This window comes from Chiloscyllium punctatum, chromosome 19, assembly GCF_047496795.1.
Source record: "Chiloscyllium punctatum isolate Juve2018m chromosome 19, sChiPun1.3, whole genome shotgun sequence".
Taxonomy (NCBI): Eukaryota; Metazoa; Chordata; class Chondrichthyes; order Orectolobiformes; family Hemiscylliidae; genus Chiloscyllium; species Chiloscyllium punctatum.
The window spans coordinates 89,894,860-89,919,668 of record NC_092757.1 but is presented as its reverse complement, the minus strand read 5'-3'; the positions used below and the strand labels follow the sequence as shown (position 1 = coordinate 89,919,668).

Here is a 24,809-nt window from a genome sequence, read left to right as displayed (position 1 = left end):
AAATGCGGTGTCAGGTGAGAGAGTGTAATACAAATCCACAACTTTCTTCATTCTATTACTGTAAATTACCCTCAGATACTGCTATGACTTCCATTGTAACAGACTGCCAGTCTCCAGAAATTTGTAATTGAAGTCGTTCTTAATCTATTATGAACATTGTAAGGAAACCTCGATGCAGTAGAGCATTGTGTGAAGGATTGTCGCACCAGCACTAAGGTTCTTTTCAACGCAACACTGAATGTACCAAGTGCTTTTCACAGTCCTTAAAACTTCCAGTTCTTCTTTCAACCTGCAATAGGTATCTGTGTGTTTGTGTATAAATATTAATGCACATGAAATTATGAATGCATAACAAAATATGGTACCCTTAAGCAGCATGCTTCTTTCCAGAAATAAAAGTGTCCAAACTAAGCAATCAAAATATTCTTGAAAGTCAATTATACCCCCCAATCCCACTGCAACCAAATGGCTCTCAAAACAATTTTGCAACTTTGTTTTGAAAGTAAATAAGTAATTCAACTGATTATTACTACAAACATCCATTTCAGTGAATGGAAAGAAAGTAATTTCTTCTCATCAAATATGCTGAACATTCAACAACTCATTAATATGGAAAATAAGAACTGCATTTTCTTAGAAAGCAGAACATTTGATCTATTATGTTGCCATACCACATTGCTACAATGACAAGGACAGATGTTAGCATATCAAGAACTTCACAGTCTAGAGCAGCCATTTGCATGCTTTTCTTTCAGATTTACTGTAGACATGGTAAATTGTTCTTGACCTGCAATGCGTACGCATTACTGGCTTTTCTAAGGACAGCTTCTTGTTTCCACCACATACTGACCTATTGTTCATAACTTATTCTGAAAATGCAACTTTTTTGCATCTTTCTGCATACTCACACAACATTATTAATATATTTCTAAATTTGTTTTCACATTTTCAGAAGTCTGACTGAGCAGCATGAATATCAGTGTAGGTCTTTCAAATAAGTCTGGGCTCCCAAAAGGCCCAATATACTGTTCAATGAAATTGTTAAATTTATCTTCATAAATTTTATACTTATCTTTTGACAGCAGGAATAAGTGTATGTTTGTTTGAAAACCTTAATCATACATTAACAATCACTCATTAGAAATTGCATACAACTAGCTTTCAGAAGAAACACTGAGAAATCTAAGGAAGGATCAATTGTGTCCTGGTAGAGTCTAGATACTAAAGTCAGAAACTAAAACTTCCAGTTGATTATACAGGCACTCACATACATAATGATAGCATTTTTCATGTCTATCCACCAACACCAATCACATACATCTTATTCATGATCCAGAAGCTGGAATAAGCCATTCAGTCCCTCTAATCTGCTCTGCCATTTAATAAGATCACAACTGATCTGATTGTGGCTTCAAGTTTATATTCCGACCAACCTCCAATTTTCTGTTCATCCTTTACTTATTTATCTATGTTAAACAGTCAGAATCCCGCACTTCATATTTGCGTGACAAATACAACTACATATCTGGCCATCAGTTCTGCAGAAACAATAAAGTCAACTGGATCCATTCTATAATTGCCAATTCTGAACAGCTTAAACAGTTTCAATCATCAATACCTTTTTCTATGAAAAAGAAGTTTTAACATGGTCTCCCTTCGCTTCTTTGGTCTTCTGCTCTGTTCCTCTTTATGCACAGATCTAATCTGCAGTCTAGCATCTTCCGTTCATTAAATGTGGCCAAACCATTACATTTGTCCTTTCTGCATCTTTTTGCTGAGCATTGGTGTCTTGTTCAAAGCATGATCTTTTGTTATTCTTGACTCTGAATGACCCTGAAATTTCTTTGAACCAACTTTGCTCTACTAATTATATCAGTTGCTTATCAATTTATCTTAAATTCCAACATAAATGTTATAAAACACTCTTGGACTCATTATTAACCGTTTCCCTGTCCATAGATGCGCCAGACCTACTGAATTTCTCCAGCACTTTGGTTTTTTAATATAAAACCTCATAATACAAGGATAACCATTGCTTCATAATCTTCATATTGTCAAAAAATGGCTTTAGCCTTCCATGAACTTATTAATCTTCCAAAAGTAGATTTACAATCTTTATTTTGACACATTTACAACATCTCATTCTCTGACAATAAGCAACCAATTTCAATTATTCCACATGTTCAACAGTATCCCTCCAACTCGCATGTGCACACCTTCCTGATGACTCCTAAAAGAATGTGCCTGAAACAACTGTGCAGGGGCCAGTATCCTGTCACCATCACCTTTTATTTACATGTGTACAGTACACTGGCTGTAACCAGTCAGCTCAGACTCAATCCCTGAAGTGAGGAGACTCCGAATCACCCGTTTAATATCTGTCAGTCAGGGATCACTGATTGGCCCAGGTTAACACTCAAATCAAGGATCTCTGTCAATAAGATCCACCTGGCTCTAATCACTACATCCCTCCCCCACAAATATGGTCTTTATCAGGTAGCTTCTTCTGCAAAGTTTTTGTCGAAGGTCCAGTTCCTCTTATTGACACAGGTGGCATATACTGGATTGTAGCCTGTCTCTTGCATCCAGAGCTTCTTGGGAGAGTTTCCTGCACTTCTTCCTGCGGTAATGGTATCAAGGTTGCATCCATGTCAGATTCCGAGGTTTCTTCAATATTAGGTGGAGGGGAGAACCAATGATTTCTGCCAGGCCTCCTGGTTGATCTGAGGGGCCAGGTATGTTTTGCCGCTGCCCCATTTGCGAGGTAGTAGCTTTCAGGTGATCTACGTTTGTTCAGAACCACTTCACCTGCCCAAATTTTGTATGTCAAAGTACACATGCAGGGCAGGCATTGGCGTTCCTGCTGCCATTTCATTACCCATGCATCACCACACACTCACACACATACACACACAAACACCGACTGGCTGACTTTGCTGAGTGAACTCTATGCACATCCAACCACTTTGACTGGGGATCCACAATAACCGAAACATTAAGCCCACAAAAGGAGTGGCGTCCAGAGTTTATACAAACATTCCCGTGTGTGGGGGCACCAGCAATGACGAGTTTTGTCCTTGTGTGTACACTAGGCACTGCCCCACCAATACAGCTACGTTAGCAACCAATCCTGGCAACCTTTTATTTACATAGGCACAGTATACTGGCTGTGGCCAGACAGCCTGGAGTCAGTCCATGAAGTGAGGAGACTTTGAATTCCCTGTTTAGATCTGTCAGCCAGGGCTCACTGATTGGGTGTTAATTTGGGTCAATCAAAGATCTCACAGTCAATAAGATCCACCTAGTTCCAATCACTACAGTGCCCATGATTTGTTGTAGCACGACAACGAACAGCATTTATTATTAGTATCACTTACACCATCTGCTTAATTTTGATTGACACAAGTCACTGGAAAAGGTAAGATGATAATATCAAACTGAAGAAAATTGAAGGCATTTTGTACCTGAGTGAACAATATTATTGATTTTATTGATTTTATTGTCACATGTATTTTACAGTGAAAAAAAAGTGAAAAGCTTTTCCTCTGGCCCCATTTTGAATAGTTTTAAGAATAAGAAGAAAAAAATAGCTTAAAAAGAGAATTCATAAGCCCTGACCCAACTCATCATCAGTGACACCTACACCACCTTCCTTCCTCCATCACCATGCCGCTGTCTACACCAGACCCAATCAACGTTGAAGTTGTCACTCTTCAGGTGCCACCTTTCACCACTGAGCTGGTTCTCCTCCAGCACTGCCTCGCTGCTACCTGCACCAAACCCACCGTCAGAGTTGCACCTCTCATTGCTGGGCCCACTTCCATGTTGCAGTGAGGCACTTACAGCATCGCTTTGTCACTGCCACTGCCGGACCCAATCAACGACGTCGCTATTCGTCAGGTGTCATCTTTTGCCACTGGGAGTAGCTCGCCGACATCATCTCTGCTGAACTGAAGACAGACAGATACCTCAAAGAATATGAAGAGAGCAGGAACTCAAACAAGGAACTAAGAGGGCTAAAAAGGGCCACAAAATATCTTTAGCAAACAGGATTAAGGAAAATCCCACGGTGTCTTCAATACATATAAGGATATACATATTTAAGGATTAAAAAGTTAGCTAGTGAAAGGATAAGTGTGCTCAAAGAAAAAGGAGAGAATTTATGCATGGAGCTGCATGAAGTTCAGGACCTCACCAACAATATCTCTCCATCTGTATTCACAAAGTAGAAGGGTTCAGTGGATTGAAAGCCTCTAGTATTCCAGGCCACTTCAACATAAAAAAAGGTGGTGTTGGGTGTTTTGAAAAGCACTAAAGTAGACAAGTACCCACAACCTGATGGGATCTATCCCAGAATGATGAAGGAAATAGGTGGGAAAATTCCTGGGGCCTTGGGCAAATTTTTGTATCCTCTTTAATCACAGGAGAGGTTCCAGAGGACTGGAGAATAGCCCCATTATTCCTTTGTTTAAGAAGTACAACAGGGATAATCCAGGAAATTAGCCTTACGTCAGTGGTAGGGAAGTCATTGGAGAAGATTCTTTGGGATAGGATTTACTCGCATTTGGAAAAATATGGACTTATTAGTGGTAAACAGTATGCCTTTATGTAGGAATGGTCATGTCTCACAAACAATTGAGTTTTCTGAGGAAGTGGCAGAGATGATTGATGTCAACAGGGCAGTAGATATTGTCTATATGGACTTTAACAAGGCCATTGATAAGATCCCTCATGGCAGACTGCTACAAAATGGGCAAAGTGACATGGAATCCATGATGGGCTAGTAAGATGGATACAAAACTGGCTTAGTCATAGAAGACAGAGTAGCTTTGGAAGGCTGTTTTTCATTTTGGAGATCTTTGACTAGTAGTTCTGCATTGATCATTTCTGGGATCCCTGTTGTTTGTAATATATACATAAATGATTTAGAGGAGAATGTAGGTGGCCTGATGTGTAAGTTTGCAGATGACATTGAGTCTGGGTGGGTTACTCTTTGGGGGAATCGATGTGGATTGGTTGGGCTGAAGGGCCTGTTCCCACAATGTAGGGAATTTAATCTAGTGCTGCTGTGGATAGTGAGGAAGATTGCCAGAGGATACACGAAAGACAGATGGAAAGGAAAGGTAGGAGGGGTTGTGTTTTTCATTAAGAAGGAGATTAACACAATAGTAAGGAAGGACATTAGCCTGCACGATGCGGAATCAGGATGGTTGGAAACGGTGAGGTCCAACAAAACTTGGGTGTCATGGTAGAAGAGAAGCTGAAGATTGGCATGTAGGTGCAGCAGGCAGTGAGGAAAGCTAATAGAATGCTGGCCTTCATAGTGAGAGGATTGGAGTATCAGAGTAAGGTTGTCTTGCTGCAGTTATACAAGGCTTTGGTGAGGCCATACTTTGAGTACTGTGCACAGTACTGGTCTCCAAGTCTGAGAAAGGACATTCTTGCTACTGTGGGAGTCCAGTGAGGGTTCACCAGATTATTCCTGAGATGACAGGACTGACATACGAGGAAAGACTGGATTGACTGGGTTTGTATTTGCTGGAATTTAGAAGAAAGAGGGGGATCTCATAGAAACGGGAATGGACAGACTATATGTGGGAAGAATGTTCCACTGTTGGGAAGATCCAGAACAACAGGACCACAGTCTAAGAATAAAGGGTAGGCCATTCAGGAGTGAGATGAGGAAGAATTTCTTCACTCAGAGTTGTGAACATGTGGAATTCTCACCCACAGGAAGTTGTTGGAGCCAGTTTATTAGACATATTCAAGAGGGAGCTGGACGTGACCCTTGCGGTTAAAGAGATCAAAAGGGTATAAGGAGAGGGCAGGAAAGGGATAATGCGATTGCACAATCAATCAGCCATGATCAAATTGAATGGTGGTGCAGACTCGAAGGGTTGAATGGCCTACTCATGTACCTATTTTCAACGTTTCTAACACTGCTGAGGTTCCCAAGCCAAGCACATCTTTTTCTTTTGTACCGCACATTGAAATCAGTTATTGCAGATTATTGCTCAATTTTATAAATCAATGGTCATTCATGAAAACTATTCTCATAGATACAACTATTGTACAGCTAAATATATTCAGTACTTTTTTCCAACAGTACAATAATTTATAATATAGTGTGTGTATCTTTGAATGTTTTTTTAAATTTGATTTTAACCAAACAAAATCATATAAGAATTGGTACATAGGTTAGGAATTGGGATCTTATTATTAAGAGAATTCATAAAACCTTGCCACTGAAATGGCAACACATGATTTAAACAAGTGACCAAGAAAGATTAAGAATGGGCATTGCAAAACTTTAGTTGGAATGCAGTTTAAAGTACCTCTGGCAGTCTGCTCTGCAGCACAGAAGTTGCACCATTATTCAAATCAAAAGGCACTGGAGGTTTAGGACAGAAAGTATCGTGGCGACCTCAATGTTTTTTTAAAAAATCTTTTATTACACAACTTTTCCAAACTAAAGATCATCCAGCAATTTATAATAATAGCAGAATTTGGAACTTATTTTGCTAGCCTGGAATTAACTTGGAGTCAAATATGTAATTTATTTAAACTCAAGGTCTCTTAATCCTCTAGACATTGCCATTCTTTCAGGAGTCTACCTACGGAAATATGGGGTGGCTGGCAAGCACTACGTAATTCTCACATGAAAACAGTTCTAGTGTATATATTTCAGGACACTTAATATTTCAATCAATCAATCTTGTTTTAACAAATCTCCAACGAGTTATGTTGTCAACATTCCCTCATTAGCATTGACTTGTGCCCCTAATATTTATTATATATAATTATTTTAACTATTCTTATTTCAAATGGGGTTTAGGGAGAGAAAGAAGGTTTATATCTTTAACATGGTGCCAATGATATGTGAATAAGGTAGTGTAAATAAGAAACAGCTGTTCCTCGATTAAGTACATATATATTACACCAGATCAATGCAAACATAACAGCAATCCTCTCAACCTTCGCACAGCAGAAAATAGCCACACTACAATTTCAGAAGGGGTTTTTGGAAGGCTTTTTGTTATTAATTTTTTCATATTTTCAAATCTACATGCCAATTATATCCTCTTTTAAATATATATTACATGTTTAATTCCCTATTTAAGTTATTGGTAATGATGCATATGTAATCTGATTCAAAACATCTTTCAATATCCATCTCAAGTCAACCAAATGACTTATGATTTTTCTATCTACCTGAAAAGGTGCCTTGAGTTCAGCAAGCATGGTTTCCAATATAATAAATAAGATCAGGCAAATGGCTCCTTTCTTAAATGTGGTAATATTTCAATTCTGACTGGACAGTCAATAACAAGAGGACACCAATCTAAAATGTTACTACTTAAGAAAGTGGGGAAAGAGATTCAAACAAAAAACTTTTCAGCAGCATGGAATGTTTACAAAGACATCATTGCATTCTTTAAGAGAAATCCCACTAATCATTAGAAGTCAAGTAAAATATCTGACAATGAGGATAGTAAGTAAGTAGGCTTGGTTATGAAATGCTGGGGGAAAAAAAGCTTGTCCTACACGCAATAAACCGATTGCTTCTTTATGTCCTCTAAACATTTTAGAAATCTTGAAACGAAAGAAGGGAGCATGTTCTGAGGGGCAGTCTTAACAAGACGTCACTGAAAGGATATACCGTATAAATCGCAGGTAGTTCTGCTTCTATGGAACAACATCACCCCCTACTGTCTGCTAAGTTAAACTGCATATTGCACATTCACTGAAATGAAAGATACTGTTTCCAAAATGTAATGTTCAATCTTATTTCCAACTATAACATTTATTTAATTGCACTTTTTGAAAAGTTCATCTACATATTTATTTTGTACCTACATTGCTGAAAACAGAAAACATGATAGTATTGCAGAACAATTAAAATGTTAACATGTGTTTGGCTGTATGGGATCCCCAGTACAATAGAAATTCAGTATATAACTGACTTGTTGTCCAGAAGTGCCAAAACTAATACAAGATCTTGAAACTAAACACAGATCCAATGGAATTAGATCAGCATGCCATTTCAAAAATGTCCAGTTTTTGGATAACTCTGGTTTTAGGTATTCCACCTGTAGAGTTACGTCAATTATTTTCAAAGTAGAACTAGTCATCTTTTGGCATTTACAAAATAATCCTCATTATTAAAAGGCAATGCTTGACAAAAGCTACAAATTCATTCTTGCAATATTTTTAAAGCAAAAGAATTTCCTTCCAGTATTTTCGCAGTATTCACCAACTTCAATGTCTCTTACGTACATTGGATTTTGCAATTACCTAAATTTGGGGTGCACAATAATCGTCAGCAGTCAGCATGTGGAGAAAAGCAACCCTCCAGTTAGCACAATTTAGCACAAGACTCTTGTTCCTGTTTTGTGGCTGACCTTTTACGGATTCACAACAACAAAAGATATCCGAAGGGCTTTTGCCCGAAACGTCAATTTCAAAGCTCCTTGGATGCTGCCTGAACTGCTGTGCTCTTCCAGCACCACTAATCCAGAAGAAGATATCTTGGATTGAAATCTTCCCTGCAATTTAGGTGTCATTTTTGCTTTAGTGGTAGCATTCCTACTGCTTACTCTAAGAAATTATATACTGTTACAGTTCTGGATTCCCCTACTGTTACAATTTCTTGGCTCAATGTTGATTTATGCAAATATTGTTATACCTTGAGTATGCAATGAAAAATACCTTTATTTCACTTTCTGCTGTTTAGATTTCCTAAAAAAGACCCATACTTTTAAAACTGTACCCCTAGTTCCTCACAAGAGGACTGAGGGATATATGACATTCAAGAAGAACAGGAAGCTAGGTAAAGGTGGAGGAGTCGCACTGTTAATCAGGAATGGCATTTGTGCAATAATTAGAGATCACAATGCTTCAGGAGATCAGGATGCAGAATCTATTTGGATAGTGATGAAGAATAGGAGGAGAAACGTCTACTGGGGAGTGATCTACAGGATCCTTCACACAGAACGTGGTTCATATGTGGAATGAACTGCCAGAGGAAGTGGTAGATGCAGGTACAGTTACAATATTTAAAAGACATTTGGATAGACACATGAATAGGAAAGGTTTAGAGGGATATGGGCCAAACACAGGCAAGTAGATCAGGTATAGTTTAGAAACATTGGTCAGCATGGATGAGTTAGACTGAAGGGTCTGTGTCCATGCTGTATGACTACGACTCTAACTCAGTTCAAATAAACAGCAGTGAATCAAAGGGACTTTTCAACACATTCTTCCATCAACATTGGAAAATAGTAGCCCTTACGTACTGATAAAAACAACTACAAAAGTTTACATAAAAAACAAGCTAAAAATTCCAATGTGAACTGGAACGCAATGTCATGTATTATGCATTGCACAACCTGGCAATGATGAGGGAAACATGATCTAGGGTACAGTGCAAGCGTCAGCAGAGTAGTGAAAGCAACAAAACCGCATCTTCAACAAATACTTCTCTCTATGGTCACCTATTTTTTGGTATGTGGGAATCACCAGCCAGGTCAGCATTTGGTGACCAAATGCCCTGGAGAAAGTGGTGATAAACTACAGTTCTTGATGTTTAGGGGCACCCAGAGAGCTGTTTGGAAGGGCATTCCAGGATTTTGATCCAGCGACATAAAGATATATTCCAAGTCAGGATGGTGTGAGACTTGGAGGGGTACTCGCAGGTTGTGGTGTTCCCATGTATCTGCTGATCTTGTGTTGAGATGGTAGGAGTCACCGCCTTAGAAGATGCTGTCAAAGAAGTCTTGGTGAGTTACTATAGTGCAACTTACAGATGACACACATGGCTGTCACTATGCACGATGAAGTGAGTGGGTGTTGAATTTGGTGCAAGCAGGCTAACGAAGCAGGCTATTATGTCTTGGGTGGTGTCAATCTTATTCATTACTGTCGGAGCTGCGATTGTCCAAGAGAGAGGTTCATCAAGTGGTTAATATTCCATCACACTCTTGTACCTTATCGATAATGTACATGCAATGGGATGAAAGGAAGCATGTAACTTGTATCTGGCCTGCTCTTGTCACCACAGCATTTATATGGCAACTAGTCCAGTCAGGTTCTGGTCAATGCCAAATGGTAAGATGTGATTCAGTGTGAGTATCAAAGGGTAACAATTAGATTCTCTCTATTTGGAGATGGTCAGTGCCTAGCACTTCTGTGGTACAAATGTTTCTTTGTATTACCCTTGATACTCCCCAGATCTTGTTTTTTTTTAAGAAAGGGCTACAGTACCAAACTGTGTTGCAAACTGTGCTGAACATTGAGTAATCATCAGTGAACGTCCCCACTTCTGATCTCAAAGGTGAAACGGTCATTCATGAAGCAGTTGAAGATGGTTGGGCCAAGGATAATACTCTTACAGACACCTGGAAAGATGTCCTGCAGGATGAGATGATTGACCTCCAATAACCACAGCCATCATCCATTGTGACAGCAAGGCTCCAACTAGAACAAGATTTTCCCAATGATTTCCAATTAGACCAGTTTGCTTGGCATTCTAGATACCATGTTCAGTCAAACGTTGCCCTGAAGTCAGTGACAGTCAATTGTACCTCACTTCTGCAGTTCAGAGCAAGAGTCTTTGTTGTAAGGATGGCTGGCATTGTGCCTCTCTTCCGCCCAAACCTAGAAAGTTCCTGATGGATTTCTTAAGTCACCTTTAATAGATATTCCTTATAACCTGTCAAAACAACAATCCAGCTCAGGGGGGGAAAAAAGAATCATGGCAGCTTGGAGTGCTCAAGGATGTAGCTATTATAACTGCTCCCAAGCTGTTAAGCACACACCGACACAATTTACTTATAGTAACCTCCAAAAATCAGCACATTGAGAGATTGAAAATATAATTAATGAAAACTCAAGACTGGCCTGCAGGGGTCACATATGGACAAACGACAGCCTCTCTGATTTTAGGAAGGCCTGCCATTGCCCCAAAGCCTCTTACTGTCTCACTCTGGCTTTCATTATCAGTTGTGAAGTAAATGGAGATTTCCAGTCTTTATAACTTTGATGTAATGGTGGCCTCCTGATTGTCAAACACCATACAGATCCCCGATGCACAGAAGTTAAGGGCCACTGAAAAGGTTAATGCCACAGACTATGGGTGATTGCTCAAGTCATGGGAACTGACCTTCTTACAAATCATGTCACAAATGAATATTGCTAACTCTCTGGCCTACTGTCACTCTAGCACTCACTCATTTGAAGATACTGAGCAGTGGCTGTCCAAAGTTCCTTCAGGAATAGTGTATTGTCCTGGTGCATACAGGAGACATTGTAATAGGGAACAAGATGGCAGACTAATTAAATACGTAATTTGGTTCTATTTTCACAAAGACAGACAGATAACGTCCTACAAACGTTGAGGAATATATGGTTTAGAGAAAGAGCGAAACTTAAAGATTTTGCCAGGACTGGATAGTGTCAGTTATAAAAGAGAGGTTGGATAGACTGGGACTTTTTCACTGGAACTTAGGAGGTTGATGAGTGACCTTCTAGATGTTTATAAAGTCACGAGGGGCATAGATAAGGTGAATAACAATGGCCTTTTCCCAAGGGTAGGTGAATTCAAAACTAGGGGCAGATTTTTAAGGTCAGAGGGGAAAGATTTAAAAGGGACCTTCGGGGCAACTATTTCATACGAAGTGTGGTTACTGTGTGGAATAAACTGCCAGAGGAAGTGGTAGATGCAGGTACAGATACAAGATTTAAAAGACATTTGAATAGGTACATGAATAGGCAAAGGTCAGAGGGATATGGGATTCTAGATTAGAGTGGTGCTGGAAAAGCACAGCAGTTCAGACAGCACCCGAGGAGCAGGAAAATCGACATTTTGGGCAAAAGCCCTTCATCAGGAATGGGGCTTTTGCCCGAAACATTGATTTTCCTGCTCCTTGGATGCTGCCTGAACTGCTGTGCTTTCCCAGCACCACTCTAATCTAGAATCTGGTTTCCAGCATCTGCAGTCCTTGTTTTTACCTCAGAGGGATATCGGCCAAACAGAGGCAAGTGACATTAGATTAGTTTGGGAAACTTGGTCAGCATGGACAAGTTGGACTGAAGGATCTGTGCCAATGTTGTATGACACTATGACTCTAAGAAATTGATGGAATCGAAGGATGACAAATATACATCCAAGAGACCCGGCAAATAGTTAATGCATTGGTGGTAATCCTTCAAATTCTACAAACTCCGGAACAGTTTCAATGGATAGGAGGATAGCTAACGTAATCACACCATTTGTTTTTAAAAGAGAGAGGTAGAGAATAAACAGGGATTTACAGACTGATAAGCTTGACATCAGTAGTGGGGAAAATATTAAAGTCCATCATAAAAGATTGAGTAGCACAGTACCTGGAAAGCAGCAACAGGATCAGACAGAGACAGCATGGACTTATGACAGGGAAATCAAACCTGACAAATCAACTGGATGTTTTTGAGAATGTAACTTGTAGAGTTGGTAAAGGGCAGCCAGTGACATTTTGAAAGCTTTTAATAAGGTAACGTTCAAGAGCATGGTATTGGTGGGGTAATTTACTGACATGAATAGGGAACTAGCTGGCAGACAGAAAACAAAGAGTAGGAATAAACATGGTTAAACTCCTAACGTGTCTAACCAGGGAAAACACAAGTATGATTTTCCCAATGACTAGGCAGTCCAGAACCAGAGAACATGATTAGGACATTTAGGACTGAGATGAGGAGAAATTTGTTCACCCAGAGGATGGTGAGTCTGTGAAATTCTCTGCTACAGGAAGTGTTTGAAGTCAAAACATTGAATGATTTCAAAAGGAGTTAGTCATTGTTCTTAGAGTCAAAGAGATCAAAGGGTATGGGGAGAAAGTGAGAACAGTTTGATGATCTGTCACAATCACATTGAATGTCCCACTCTTGCTCCTATTTTCTATGATTCTATATCTGCTCATGATAGCTTCACCACCTTATAGCTCTTTAGAGTCATTACACACTAGTCTTCGGTTGCTGTTGACACTCATTGCTAACAGCCCCTCTCCCTCATTCTGCTTTCCTCCTCTTCATTGAAGGAAACTCCACTGGAACACACTATTACCAAGACTTCTGTTGCTATCACAATTCTCTGAAATTGCTCCTCCTTGATTTAAGCCTGCTTTCATGCGAGCCAGCACAATGACCCCTTTATTCCTTAAAATCAACCATGAGAAAAACAATTAGACTACTTCACTGGCCTCTCATGCAGTCTCAGCTGCAGCCTCCTCCGACTCCTCAGTGTTTTGCTCTCATGCTTGCTTTTATCCTTTGAGATATCCTGTAGTAATCCCGCCCTGCTTGTCTGACCCTTGAATCTATTAAATCATACAGCTGCATTAATTTTCAGTGAATTGCCTGGCTAACTACGTAAACTATTCTTTAATTGCATTTAAAAAGAAGGACAGGCTTCTGACTTTTGAACCTTCTTGCTGGTCATAATTTCATAATTGGTCACAATGATATCAGGAACCTTGACCCAATATCAACATGTTTATGTGAACATCACAACAGGAGGGAGATTAAACTTTCTCTAAGATATAAAACTCTGGCTCACATTTCATCTGTGTTACCTCTTTTCATTCTGGCATAAAATGAGGAAGTTGTTGACCAATCAAAGCAATCACATTCAATTCATCTACAACAGAGGCAGAAGAGCTAAAATAAAGCAAGGAACTGTGAATGCTGGATATCTGAAACAGAAACAGCAATTGCTGGAGAAACTCAGGAGGCCTGGCTGCGTTCTGTGGAGAGAAAGCAGAGTTAATGCTTCTGATTCAGTGGATCCTGCTTTTTCTGCTAACTCTGCGTTCTCTCCACAGATGCTGCTAGATCCGCTGAGTTTCTCCAGTAGTTTCTATTTTTGAATTAGAAGAACTCTTGTGGTGCAATGGTAGTGTTGCTACTTCTGAGCCAGGAGACCCAAGTTCGAGTCCCACGTACTTCAGGGGTGATAACATCCCTAAACAGGTTGAACAGGAAATATCTCCATCAAAATCAGACATGCCACGAGGGAAACAAGCTTTTGGAAATTGTGGGTCCAAAGTCTTCCCTTGCATATTATACTCACTGTCATTAGGTTTCATAATTTTTAATGTGTTTAATCACAAAATGACAGTTTTTAAAAAGTTTAGCTAATTTGTGTTAGAATGAATTAATTTTTGTCTTGTATGGAATGTGAATGCCACTGAAAAAGCTGGCATTTGGTGATAATGCCTAGTTCTCCTTCAGCTAATTGCTCTCTGTGCTTTTCGGGGGACAGCTAAGAGTCAACTGCATTGTTGTGTGTCTGGAGTCACATGTAGGCTGTACTAGGTAAAGGAGGCAGATTTACTTCCCTAAAGATGCTAGTGAACAGATGAATTTTTACAACAATTAACAATGGTTACATGGTTTCCATTAGACTAGTTTTTTAATACCACATTTTTTTTGAATTCATCGCAGCATTTGAATCCACATTCCAAGAACATTAGCTTAGGCTCTGGATTATTCATTGAGTGATATTACCACCACTACCGAAGGAATCCTGCTCCATAGATTGATTGGTTTACTGAAATAATATTTATGAAGGTAAGTTTTGAAATTAGTCCCTTCAAGCTCAGGCTATGGTCCTGAACAGTAGAACCAAATAAAAATGTGAAAAAGCCAGTCATGATTTATAACTCACCCCCTTGCCATTTAAAGAGTTTTACAGGTCATTTGTTTCTCTTGAGCCCAACTCAAAGGGTATGTCACCACTGTCCATAATTCACTCCAATTTCTCTTTAGGTCGTTCAGCATCCTATCAAGGTACAAGATTTCATGGCAGGGTGGAGGGGTCTTTCCATTAGTTTAGGGCGAAGCAGCACTCGAATTTTGGGGGGATGGTGGTGTGTGGTATTTCAGAGGCCCAGATGAACGAGTTTGAATCCCACCATGATAGCCAACAAAACCCAAATTCAATTAATGAAAAGAAATGAAATACAGTTTGGATATCCTTTATCCACAAGTTCATAAGCCAAAGAGACCTAAAACCCAAAAGGTCTTTTCAAAAGCGTACCTGAACAGATCTGTAATCTTTGTGAAGGTTTGTAGCTCAGGTTGAGGTTTAGGGTGTAGGTTTGCTTGTTGAGCTGTAGGCTTGATATCCAGACGTTTCATTACCTGGCTAGGTAACATCATCAGTGGTGACCTCCAAGTGAGGCGAAGCTGTTCTCTCCTGCTTTCTATTTATATCTTTCTCCTGGATGGGGTTCCTGGGGTTTGTGGTGATGACATTTCCTGTTCGTTTTCTGAGGGGTTGATGATTGGAATCTCGATCTACGTGTTTGTTTATGGCATTGTGATTGGAGTGCCAGGCCTCTAGGAATTCTCTGGCATGGCTTTGCTTAACCTGTCCCAGGATAGATGTGTTGTCCCAGTCGAAATGGTGTTTTTTTTTTGACAGCCAGACCACTCAGACCCCTCAGAATCCTAGTAGCACACAAACCTACCAACACTCTTAAACAAAAACTAACAAACTTAAAAGACCCAGTACATCCCATGGACAAAACCAACGTCGTCTACAAAATTCCATGCAAGGACTGCCAGAAACACTATGTAGGACAAACAGGAAGAAAGTTAGCCACCAGGATACACGAATACCCCAGCTAGCCACAAAAAGACACGACCCTCTCTCCCTCGTAGCCCTACACACGGAGGAAAAAAACCACCATTTTGACTGGGACAACACATCTATCCTGGGACAGGCTAAGCAAAGACATACCAGAGAATTCCTAGAGGCCTGGCACTCCAACCACAACGCCATAAACAAACACATAGATCTAGATACCATCTATCAACCCCTCAGAAAACGAACAGGAAATGTCATCACCACAAACCCCAGGAACACCATCCAGGACAAACATATAATTAGAAAGCAGGAGACAACAGCTTCGCTTCACTAGGAGGTCGCCACTGATGATATTACCTAGCCAGGTAATGAAACGTCTGGATATCAAACCTACAGCTCTGCGAGCAAACCTACACCCTAGATCTGTAATCATCTTGAGTCTGAGCACCTTGGGAAAAAATCTTCGCTTAGCCTGAACACATCTAAAAGTGTAGCCTTCCTCCAAAGCAGCTAAACTCAGTTTGCCGTCGGTTCAGGTCAGTGTAGGGAAAACAAGTGTATTCAAGAACAAAAAATATCCTTTATCCAAAAAACAGTTGGCCCAAGGTTTTCAAAGGAAGAATTCCTGACCTGGATAGAAACAAACAGTCTCCATAATGTTGCCAAAACACTGATTATGGATTATTGTAAAAACCCATCTACTTTAGCAAAGTAAATCTGCCTTCTTTAACTGCTCTGGGTGACATGAGGCTCCAGACCCATAGCATCTGAAGTGACTGAGCCCACTGCTCAATTCAAGGGCACTTAGGGAAAGACAATAAATGCCAGTGACACCCACATCCCATGAAAGAATAAAAAAGTAATTTTTTTCACTGATTTCATGATTCTGAACTCCACAGTTCGAGCAAAGACCCAAATACAACTCCTGTACAGTGGCTTAAGAGATCATAAAACGCCTCTGGTTTCTATCAGCTGGCAGCTGTGGTTTCAAATGAAAACTAAGCTGCTTATTTCCAGAATTTCAACTGCAATTATGTTTATAGCATTTTATTGAAGCTTATGATAGATTTCTTCCTTGAGCTTCTAGTTAAACAATTCTTCCAGTCATTTGCCTCCTTAACAACTTTGCTTTCTATTGAATACCAACTCCCATTAGCAGGTTGCAATTAGTCTCTCACATGTAGCACTTTTATCTGTCAACTTCCAAGGAGATAGGAACTAACAAGACTCACAGCTGACACAATCTCTTAGTTGTTTAACAAAATGAACCAATCTTGCCTGCTAACTGCATCATATTGGAATTCAGAGAGATAACTCAAAAGCAAGAAGAAAGCACACCAATGCCTCTCCTTCCTCAGGAGGCTAAGGAAATTTGGTATGTCCACAATGACACTACTGATTTTTATAGATGCACTACAGAAAACATCACAGGTTGGTGTGGCAATTGCTCTGCCCAAAACCATAAGACATTACAGAGACTTGTGAATGCAGCCCGGTCAATCACACACACCAGTCTTCCTTCCATTTAGTCTGTCTATACTTCCCGCTGCCTCTGGAAAGCAGCTAACATAATCAGACATCTCCCGCTCTGATAATACTCTCTTCCACCCTGTTCCCTCAGGCAGAAGACACAAAAGGTTGAAACCACTTACTATCAGATTCAAGAACAGCTCCTTTCGCTATTATCAGACTTTTGAATATATGTCTCATACATTAGAGTTGATCTTTCTCTGCACCTTCTCTGTAGCCATAACACTATATTCTGCATTCTATTCTATTACCTTGTTGTACTTATGTAAGATATGATCTTCCTGTATTGCACATAAACCAATACCTTTCACTGTATCTCAGTTCATGTAACAATAATAAATCAAATCAAAAATAACAAAGCATCTTGCTGAGCTCTACCCATCTCCAAAACAACAAGACATATGCAGTTTGTCCCAGGTTCAAATGTAAATAAACTACTAATTAATTCCAAAGCTTTCCTTATTTCGGAAACCACATGAGTAACTTTTCCTTTACTGGAATAACTTGTGAAGTCATGTCTCCAGTTACTTAATTCAGCAAGTCCACACATTGTCTGACTTTACCAACCAATAATTTCTTACATTAATATCATGCCAACCTTTTAAGTTGAATAAATTCAAAGCTTGTTTCAAGTAGCTTTACTTTAGGATTATAACCAATTTAACCACATGTTCCCCACTTTTCTGCAGTTAAAAACTTTTAACTTCAAAAACATGAGAATTATGAACTAAATATTTCTAATATTTTCCAGTCCCTTTAGAAAATCAAGCAAAAATAAAAAATAAAATCGCCTCTCAGTCTTCTCTTATTCAATGAATTAGGCTCAACTTACATTGTCGTTCTTCATAATGCAATGCCTCAATCATTTTGCCTGTCCTTTCTTTCAATAGGTGAAATAGCTTCCTTGGACTATGACAAGCAGAATTGCTTATAGTACGTCCATTGAGGTTACACTAATGATTTATAAGGTGTCAGCATTACCTCACCACCTTGATTCAATGTAATATTTTAATATATCCCAACATCTGATTTGTTTTATTCACTCCCACTGACTTCTTTATATGATTCAAAAAAAGACTTAGAACTGGAATAGAGTCATAGAAATGTACAGCATGGAAACAGACCCTTTGGTCCAACCTGTTAATGCCGACCAGATATCCCAACACAATCTAATCCCACCTTCCAGCACCCGGCCCATATCCCTCCAAACCCTTCCTATTCATATACCCATCCAGGTGCCTCTTTAATGTTGCAATTGTACCAGCTTCCACCACATCCTCTGGGAACTCATTCCATACACGTACAACCCTTTGCGTGAAAAAGTTGCCCCTTAGGTCCCTTTTATATCTTTCCCCTCTCACATCTACCGGTCTGCCCTCATCAATCCTCTTTGTTACTTCCTCAAAAAACTCAATCAAGTTTGTGAGACATGATTTCTCACACACAAAGCCATGTTGACTATCCCGAATCAGTCCTTGCCTTTCCAAATACGTGTACATCCTGTCTCTCAGGATTCCCTCCAACAACTTGCCACTGAGGTCAGGCTCACTGGTCTATAGTTCCCTGGCTTGTCTTTACCGCCCTTCTTAAACAGTGGCACCACGTTTGCCAACCTCCAGTCTTCCGGCACCTCACCTATGACTATTGATGATACAAATATCTCAGCAAGAGACCCAGCAATCACTTCTCTAGCTTCCCACAGAGTTCTCGAGTACATCTGATCAGGTCCTGGGGATTTATCTACCTTTAACCGTTGCAAGACATCCAGCACTTCCTCCTCTGTAATCTGGATATTTTGCAAGATGTCACCACCTATTTCCCTACAGTCTATATCTTCCATAACCTTTTCCACAGTAAATACTGATGCAAAATATTCATTTAGGATCTCCCCCATTTTCTGTGGCTCCACACAAAGGCCGCCTTGCTGATCTTTGAGGGGCCCTATTCTCTCCCTAGTTACCTTTTTGTCCTGAATATATTTGTAAAAACCTTTTGGATTCTCCTTAATTCTATTTGCCAAAGCTATCTCCTGTTTCCATTTTGCCCTCTTGATTTCCCTCTTAAGCATACTCCTACTTCCTTTATACTCTAAGGATTCACTCGATCTATCCTGTCTATACCTGACATATGGTTCTTTCTTTTTCTTAATCAAACCAGCAATTTCTTTAGTCATCCAGCATTCCCTATACCTACCAGCCTTCCCTTTCACCCTGACAGGAATATACTTTCTCTGGATTCTCATTATCTCATTTCTGAAGGCTTCCCATTTTCCAGCCATCCCTTTACCTCCGAACATCTGCCTCCAATCGAAAGTTCTTGCTTTATACCATCCAAATTGGCCTTTCTCCAATTTAGAACTTCAAATTTTAGATGTGGTCTATCCTTTTCCACCACTATTTTAAAACTAATAGAATTATGGTCGCTGGCCCCAAAGTGCTCCCCCACTGACACCTCAGTCACCTGCCTGCCTTATTTCCCAAGAGTAAGTCAAGTTTTGCACCTTCTCTAGTAGGTACATCCACATACTGAATCAGAAATTTGTCTTGTACACACTTAACAAATTCTTCTCCATCTAAACCTTTAAAACTATGGCAGTCCCAGTCGATGTTTGGAAAGTTAAAATCCCCTACCATAACTACCCTATTATTCCTACAGATAGCTGAGATCTCCTTACAAGTTTGTTTCTCAATTTCCCTCTGACGATTGGGGGGGGGGGGGGCCTATAATACAATCCCTTTCTTATTACTCAGTTCCGCCCAAATAACTTCCCTGGATATATTTCCGGGAATATCCTCCCTCAGCACAGCTGCAATGCTCCCCCTTATCAAAAATGCCACTGCCCACCACTCTTGCCTCCCTTTCTATCCTTCCTGTAGTATTTGTATCCAGGAACATTAAGCTGCCAGTCCTGCCCATCCCTGAGCCATGTTTCTGTAATTGCTATTCTGTAATTGATATTCCAGTCCCATGTTCCTGACCATGCCCTGAGTTCATCTGCCTTCCCTTTTAGGCCCCTTGCATAGAAATAAATGCAGTTTAATTTATTAGTCCTACCTTGTCCCTGCCTGCCCTGACTGGTTGACTCACTTCTATTCTCAGCAATCCATCCTTCTTGTACAGGTCACTTCTACCCCAAAAGAGATTCCAATGTTCCAAAAATGTGAATCCTTCTCCCAAACACCAGATCCTCAGCCATGCATTCATCTGCTCTATCCTCCTATTCTGCCCTCACTAGCTCGTAGCACTGGGAGTAATCCAGATATTATTACCCTTGAGGACCTTCTTTTTAAATTTCTGCCCAACTCTCTGTAATCTCCCTTCAGAATTTCAACCTTTTCCCTTCCTATATCGTTGGTTCCAATGTGGACAAATGACCTCCTGCTGGCCCCTCTCCCCCTTGGGAACATTTTGCACCTTCTCTGAGACATCCTTGATCCTGGCACCAGGGAAACAACAGCTTTTTCTTTGCTGGTCACAGAAACGTCTGTCTGTATCTCTGACTACAGAATCCCCTAACACAATTGATCTCTTGGAAGCCGACGTACCCCTCATTGCATTAGAGCCAGTCTCAATACCAGAAACTTGGCTGTTCGTGCTACGTTCCCCTGAGAATCCATCACCCCCTACATTCTCCAAAACAACATACCTTTTGAAATGGGTATATCCACAAAAGACTCCTGCACTAGCTGCCTACCTCTCTTACCCTTCCTGGAGTTAACCCATCTATGTGACTGTATCTGAGACATCCCCTCCCCCCCTTTCTGTAACTGCCATCCATCACATTCTGTTGCTGTTTCAACTTCCTCATCGCTTCTATTTGTCTCTCCAAGCAATCCGCTCGAACTGATAAGACTCACACCCAACAGTATTTTTGGCAGATATAATCCACAGTAACCCTTAAAAACTCTCTTTAAACTCCCACATCTGACAAGAAGTACATATCACTGCAAAGGCCATGTTTTGCTCCTTCACAATCTACAGACCCAGAAAATAACGCCGTCTTATTCCTCTACAAACACTGTCCCAGGTTACATTAATAGCTATGGCTTATATTTTAAGTTTAATCAAGAGACATTTCTCCAAAAACATATAATCATGAAAGAACCCACTGTACTCACCAATACAGCCTTTCTCTTGGACAGACTTAAAACAACAATTATTATATTTACATTTGAATTTCTTTAAGAACAATATCAAACATTCTTCGGCTCAAAGCACAATAATATCCCACTAAAAGTTAATAGCACAACGTCCAAGCCTCAAGGGCTTTTTACAATTGGAAATATAATCCACCTAAAAAAGAACATCTTTACCCAATATTCTGAACCTGAATTAATTTTGTGTGCATTTGCATGAACCAAAAAAATTATAAAATGGAGTCCCACATTTCATTTTGACATTTGGTGCACATAGGATTGAAATGAAAATTGCTCTTTCTACACAAGGTATACAAAATGAATTCAAAAATTAGTCCTATCACAATTACATAAAAGATAAAAGACAAACTCCTTTAGAATACAAATAAAAAACCATATTAATGTATAAAGCATACCCAGGGCTTATTTTGATAAAATAGCTACCCTGAAGTCAGCTAAATACATAAAAGTTTTCAATCAGATTATTTGATCTGCAGGTCTAAAATTCAGTCTTTCCACATAAGTTAAAACGTTTTTACATTATAATTAAAATTGGATATTGAATGATATATTAATTTTTATTAATTAGCAAGATGACACAAACCATACATCATTTCAGAAAAAAGGAAAATTGGCATCAAATACATTCAACCAGGAGACTTACTGATGATTCTTGGGCAGGTGGAACATGATGGGCCTCAGAATTGATATTCACATTACATGACATTGATCCAATATTGTCTTCATCCAAAGTACTTTTATCATCAATAAAATGTACTCCCTTATCAATACATCTCCGCTTTCGTGTCTAAAAAAGTACATCACAGAAGAATAAAACATCATAGGTGAGCAATTCTATTACTGTCCTAAATAAGTATGGGAGACATAGTACCAGAACAACAGGAAAATCAAATCAAGATCAAAAAACTGCTGATCACCTGTACCATGCCATATATTTAAGAATGCAGTCTCATCTTCTCATTGAAAATCCTAATTCTTATGATGTAATAATAAATAACATTGTCTCAATGTTCATCTTTTGTTAATTTCCTAAATTTCCCTTGTGTAATTGGAAATAACTCCACACAGTAAATATGGACCATGCCATCGGGTGAAATGATTTCTGAATTCCTTGTATGTTGTATTTATCAAATCATTTATGTTTAACTTAGAAGTTTCTTTGATTTATTTCAACCCATTAGCTATCTTTTCCATTAAATTTAATCTAATCACACTCAATAGAATTAAACCCAGGAAGATCTTTTTCGCTCCAACAGTTAATTATATTTCTACAAAAGATCTAGCACCATGTAGCTGGCTTACAAAACTAAGTAATTTTCTAATTCACATTAATCTTAAAACAATGCATGCAATTGATTCAAATATAAAATTCCAAAATGGAACTCTAGTGTTAAACTGACTAGCAAAATGTAATTAATGCCAATACTTAGATCACTTAAAACTTCAGGCCTATAAGTAACACTTTGAAAAAATACCTGAGAGTCATTTAAAGACATACGGATCCGTTTCCTCTCTGTTTGAAAATCATCATCAGCTTCACTTAAAGGTGTTTTCATCATGTCATGCAATTTGGAGGCTAAGGTAACCCTAGGTCTACGAGCAACATCTGTGAAATAAAACAAATCCATCGCACGTTGTAATTTTAAAAGGGTGTACGAATTCTTATCACTCCACTAAATATGTGCAATACTGGTAAAGCCAGCATTTATTTAACCCATCCATAATTGCCCTGGAAAAGCTGGTGGTCAGCTGCTTCCTTGAACAGCTGTGACTTGGGTGTAGGGGCATCCACAGTTCTGTCAGAAAGATAATTGCAGAATGTTGATCCAGTGACAGCAAAGAAAGGATAATAAAGTTGCCAATCGAGATAGTGTATAGTTCAGAAGGGTCCTTGCAGGAGTCCAGTGTTTCTGTTGCCTTTGACATTCTAGTTGGTAGCAGTAATTCATTTGGAAGGTGCTGTCAGAGGAGCTTTGGTGAGTTACGGTAGTGCATCATGTAGATGGTACACACCTCTGCTACTGTGCATTCGCGGTGAAGGGAATGAATGTTAATGTTAGTGAATGGAGTGGCAATCAAACATGCTGCTAAGTCCTGGACAGTGTCAAGCTTCTGGAGTTTTCTTGGACCTCAATAAAATAGGTGACACATGTAATAACTTTGCAGTGGTTGGTATCCCTTCATCAAGTCACCCTTTATTTATACATGGATAGTCCCTAACACAGCTCCCTCAGAGTTAGCTCTTAGAGTGTCAGATTGCCTGACACTCTTTTTTGTGTGAGACAGTGAAAGACACAAGGTGCACAAATCTTTATTCAAATTTCCACCAGCAGGAAGAAAAGAAACACCCGAGTGGCCAGTGACAAGCAGTGCCCTTCACAAAGGGCAATGCTGTGTGATCAAACAGTGAAGGGGAGGGTAGAGACTAAATCAAAATAGAGTTGGAGGGGGAAATAATGCACTTCACTCCCTGCGGCGCCCACCTCTCCCTGAACAACTCCAGGGTGTTGGTGGACACCGCGTGCTCCTTCTCCAAGGACACCCGGGCTCAAACGTAACCGTGGAAGAGAGGCAGGCAGTCGGCCCTAACGACCCCCTCCATGGCCCGCTGCCTGGACCTGTTGATGGCCAGTTTGGCCAGGCCCAGGAGCAGACCCACGAGGAGGTCTTCGGACCTGCCCTGCCTCCTCCGTACCGGGTACCCGAAGATCAGGAGCGTGGGACTGAAGTGCAACCAAAAGCAGAGGAGGAGGTTTTTAAGAAAATCAAAAAGGGAGTGCAAACACCCACACCCAATATACACGTGGTCCACGGACTCCACAGCGCCACAGAACAAGCAGTTGGGCTGGGAGTCCGTGAACCACCGCAATCTGCGGTTGCAGGGGACTGCTGAGTGCAGCACCCTCCACGCCAGATCCCCGAGAGAAAGGGGGAGGACTCCCGCATAGACAGCCCTCCACTGGGGACTGACACCCCTCTTATCTGTCAGCCAGAATTTCCTGATTGGGGCTGTTAATCTGGTCCAATCTATGAGATCTAGCTGATTGGCATCATTACTATAGACATTGGTTGGTTCATTTTTCAAAACATTGCCCTGACCAGTCAGAATTAATCTGCTTGGTTGAAACCCTAAACAAAGCATAGCTGATAACTGAGGTAAAAACAATGACTGCAGATGCTGGAAAGCAAATAGTGGATTAGTGGTGCTGGAAGAGCACAGCAGTTCAGGCAGCATCCAACGAGCAGCGAAATCGACGTTTCGGGCAAAAGCCCTTCTCCATAGCTGATAACTGTCAATCATAAATCAGTTCATTACCCATGGTAATTCTTCTACCAGAGTCCACTTGTAAACTAACTACTACTCCAGCCTCATGCGATATAAATTTTAGTTTCCCCTTTGAATAGGCAATCTTCTGAATTGTCCTAATGAGTGCAAGATGAAAAGTTTTAATAAAATGTGTCATTTTCAGCAATACTGAAAAATATTTTAGGTGTGA

General features: G+C 40.0%; 1 protein-coding gene across 3 annotated transcripts in view; it reads right to left on the bottom strand.

The window, feature by feature from the left end:
- Positions 1–24,809, bottom strand: part of brip1 (BRCA1 interacting helicase 1) — a 229,580-nt gene that overhangs the window by 191,010 nt on the left and 13,761 nt on the right. For all 3 annotated transcript variants that reach the window (XM_072590032.1, XM_072590033.1, XM_072590034.1), the window contains exons 5-6: positions 22,788–22,918; positions 21,956–22,099 (exon numbers count right to left, since the gene is read on the bottom strand). In XM_072590032.1, the coding sequence (XP_072446133.1) occupies positions 21,956–22,099; positions 22,788–22,918 (275 nt within the window). The remainder of the gene's footprint in view (positions 1–21,955; positions 22,100–22,787; positions 22,919–24,809) is intronic.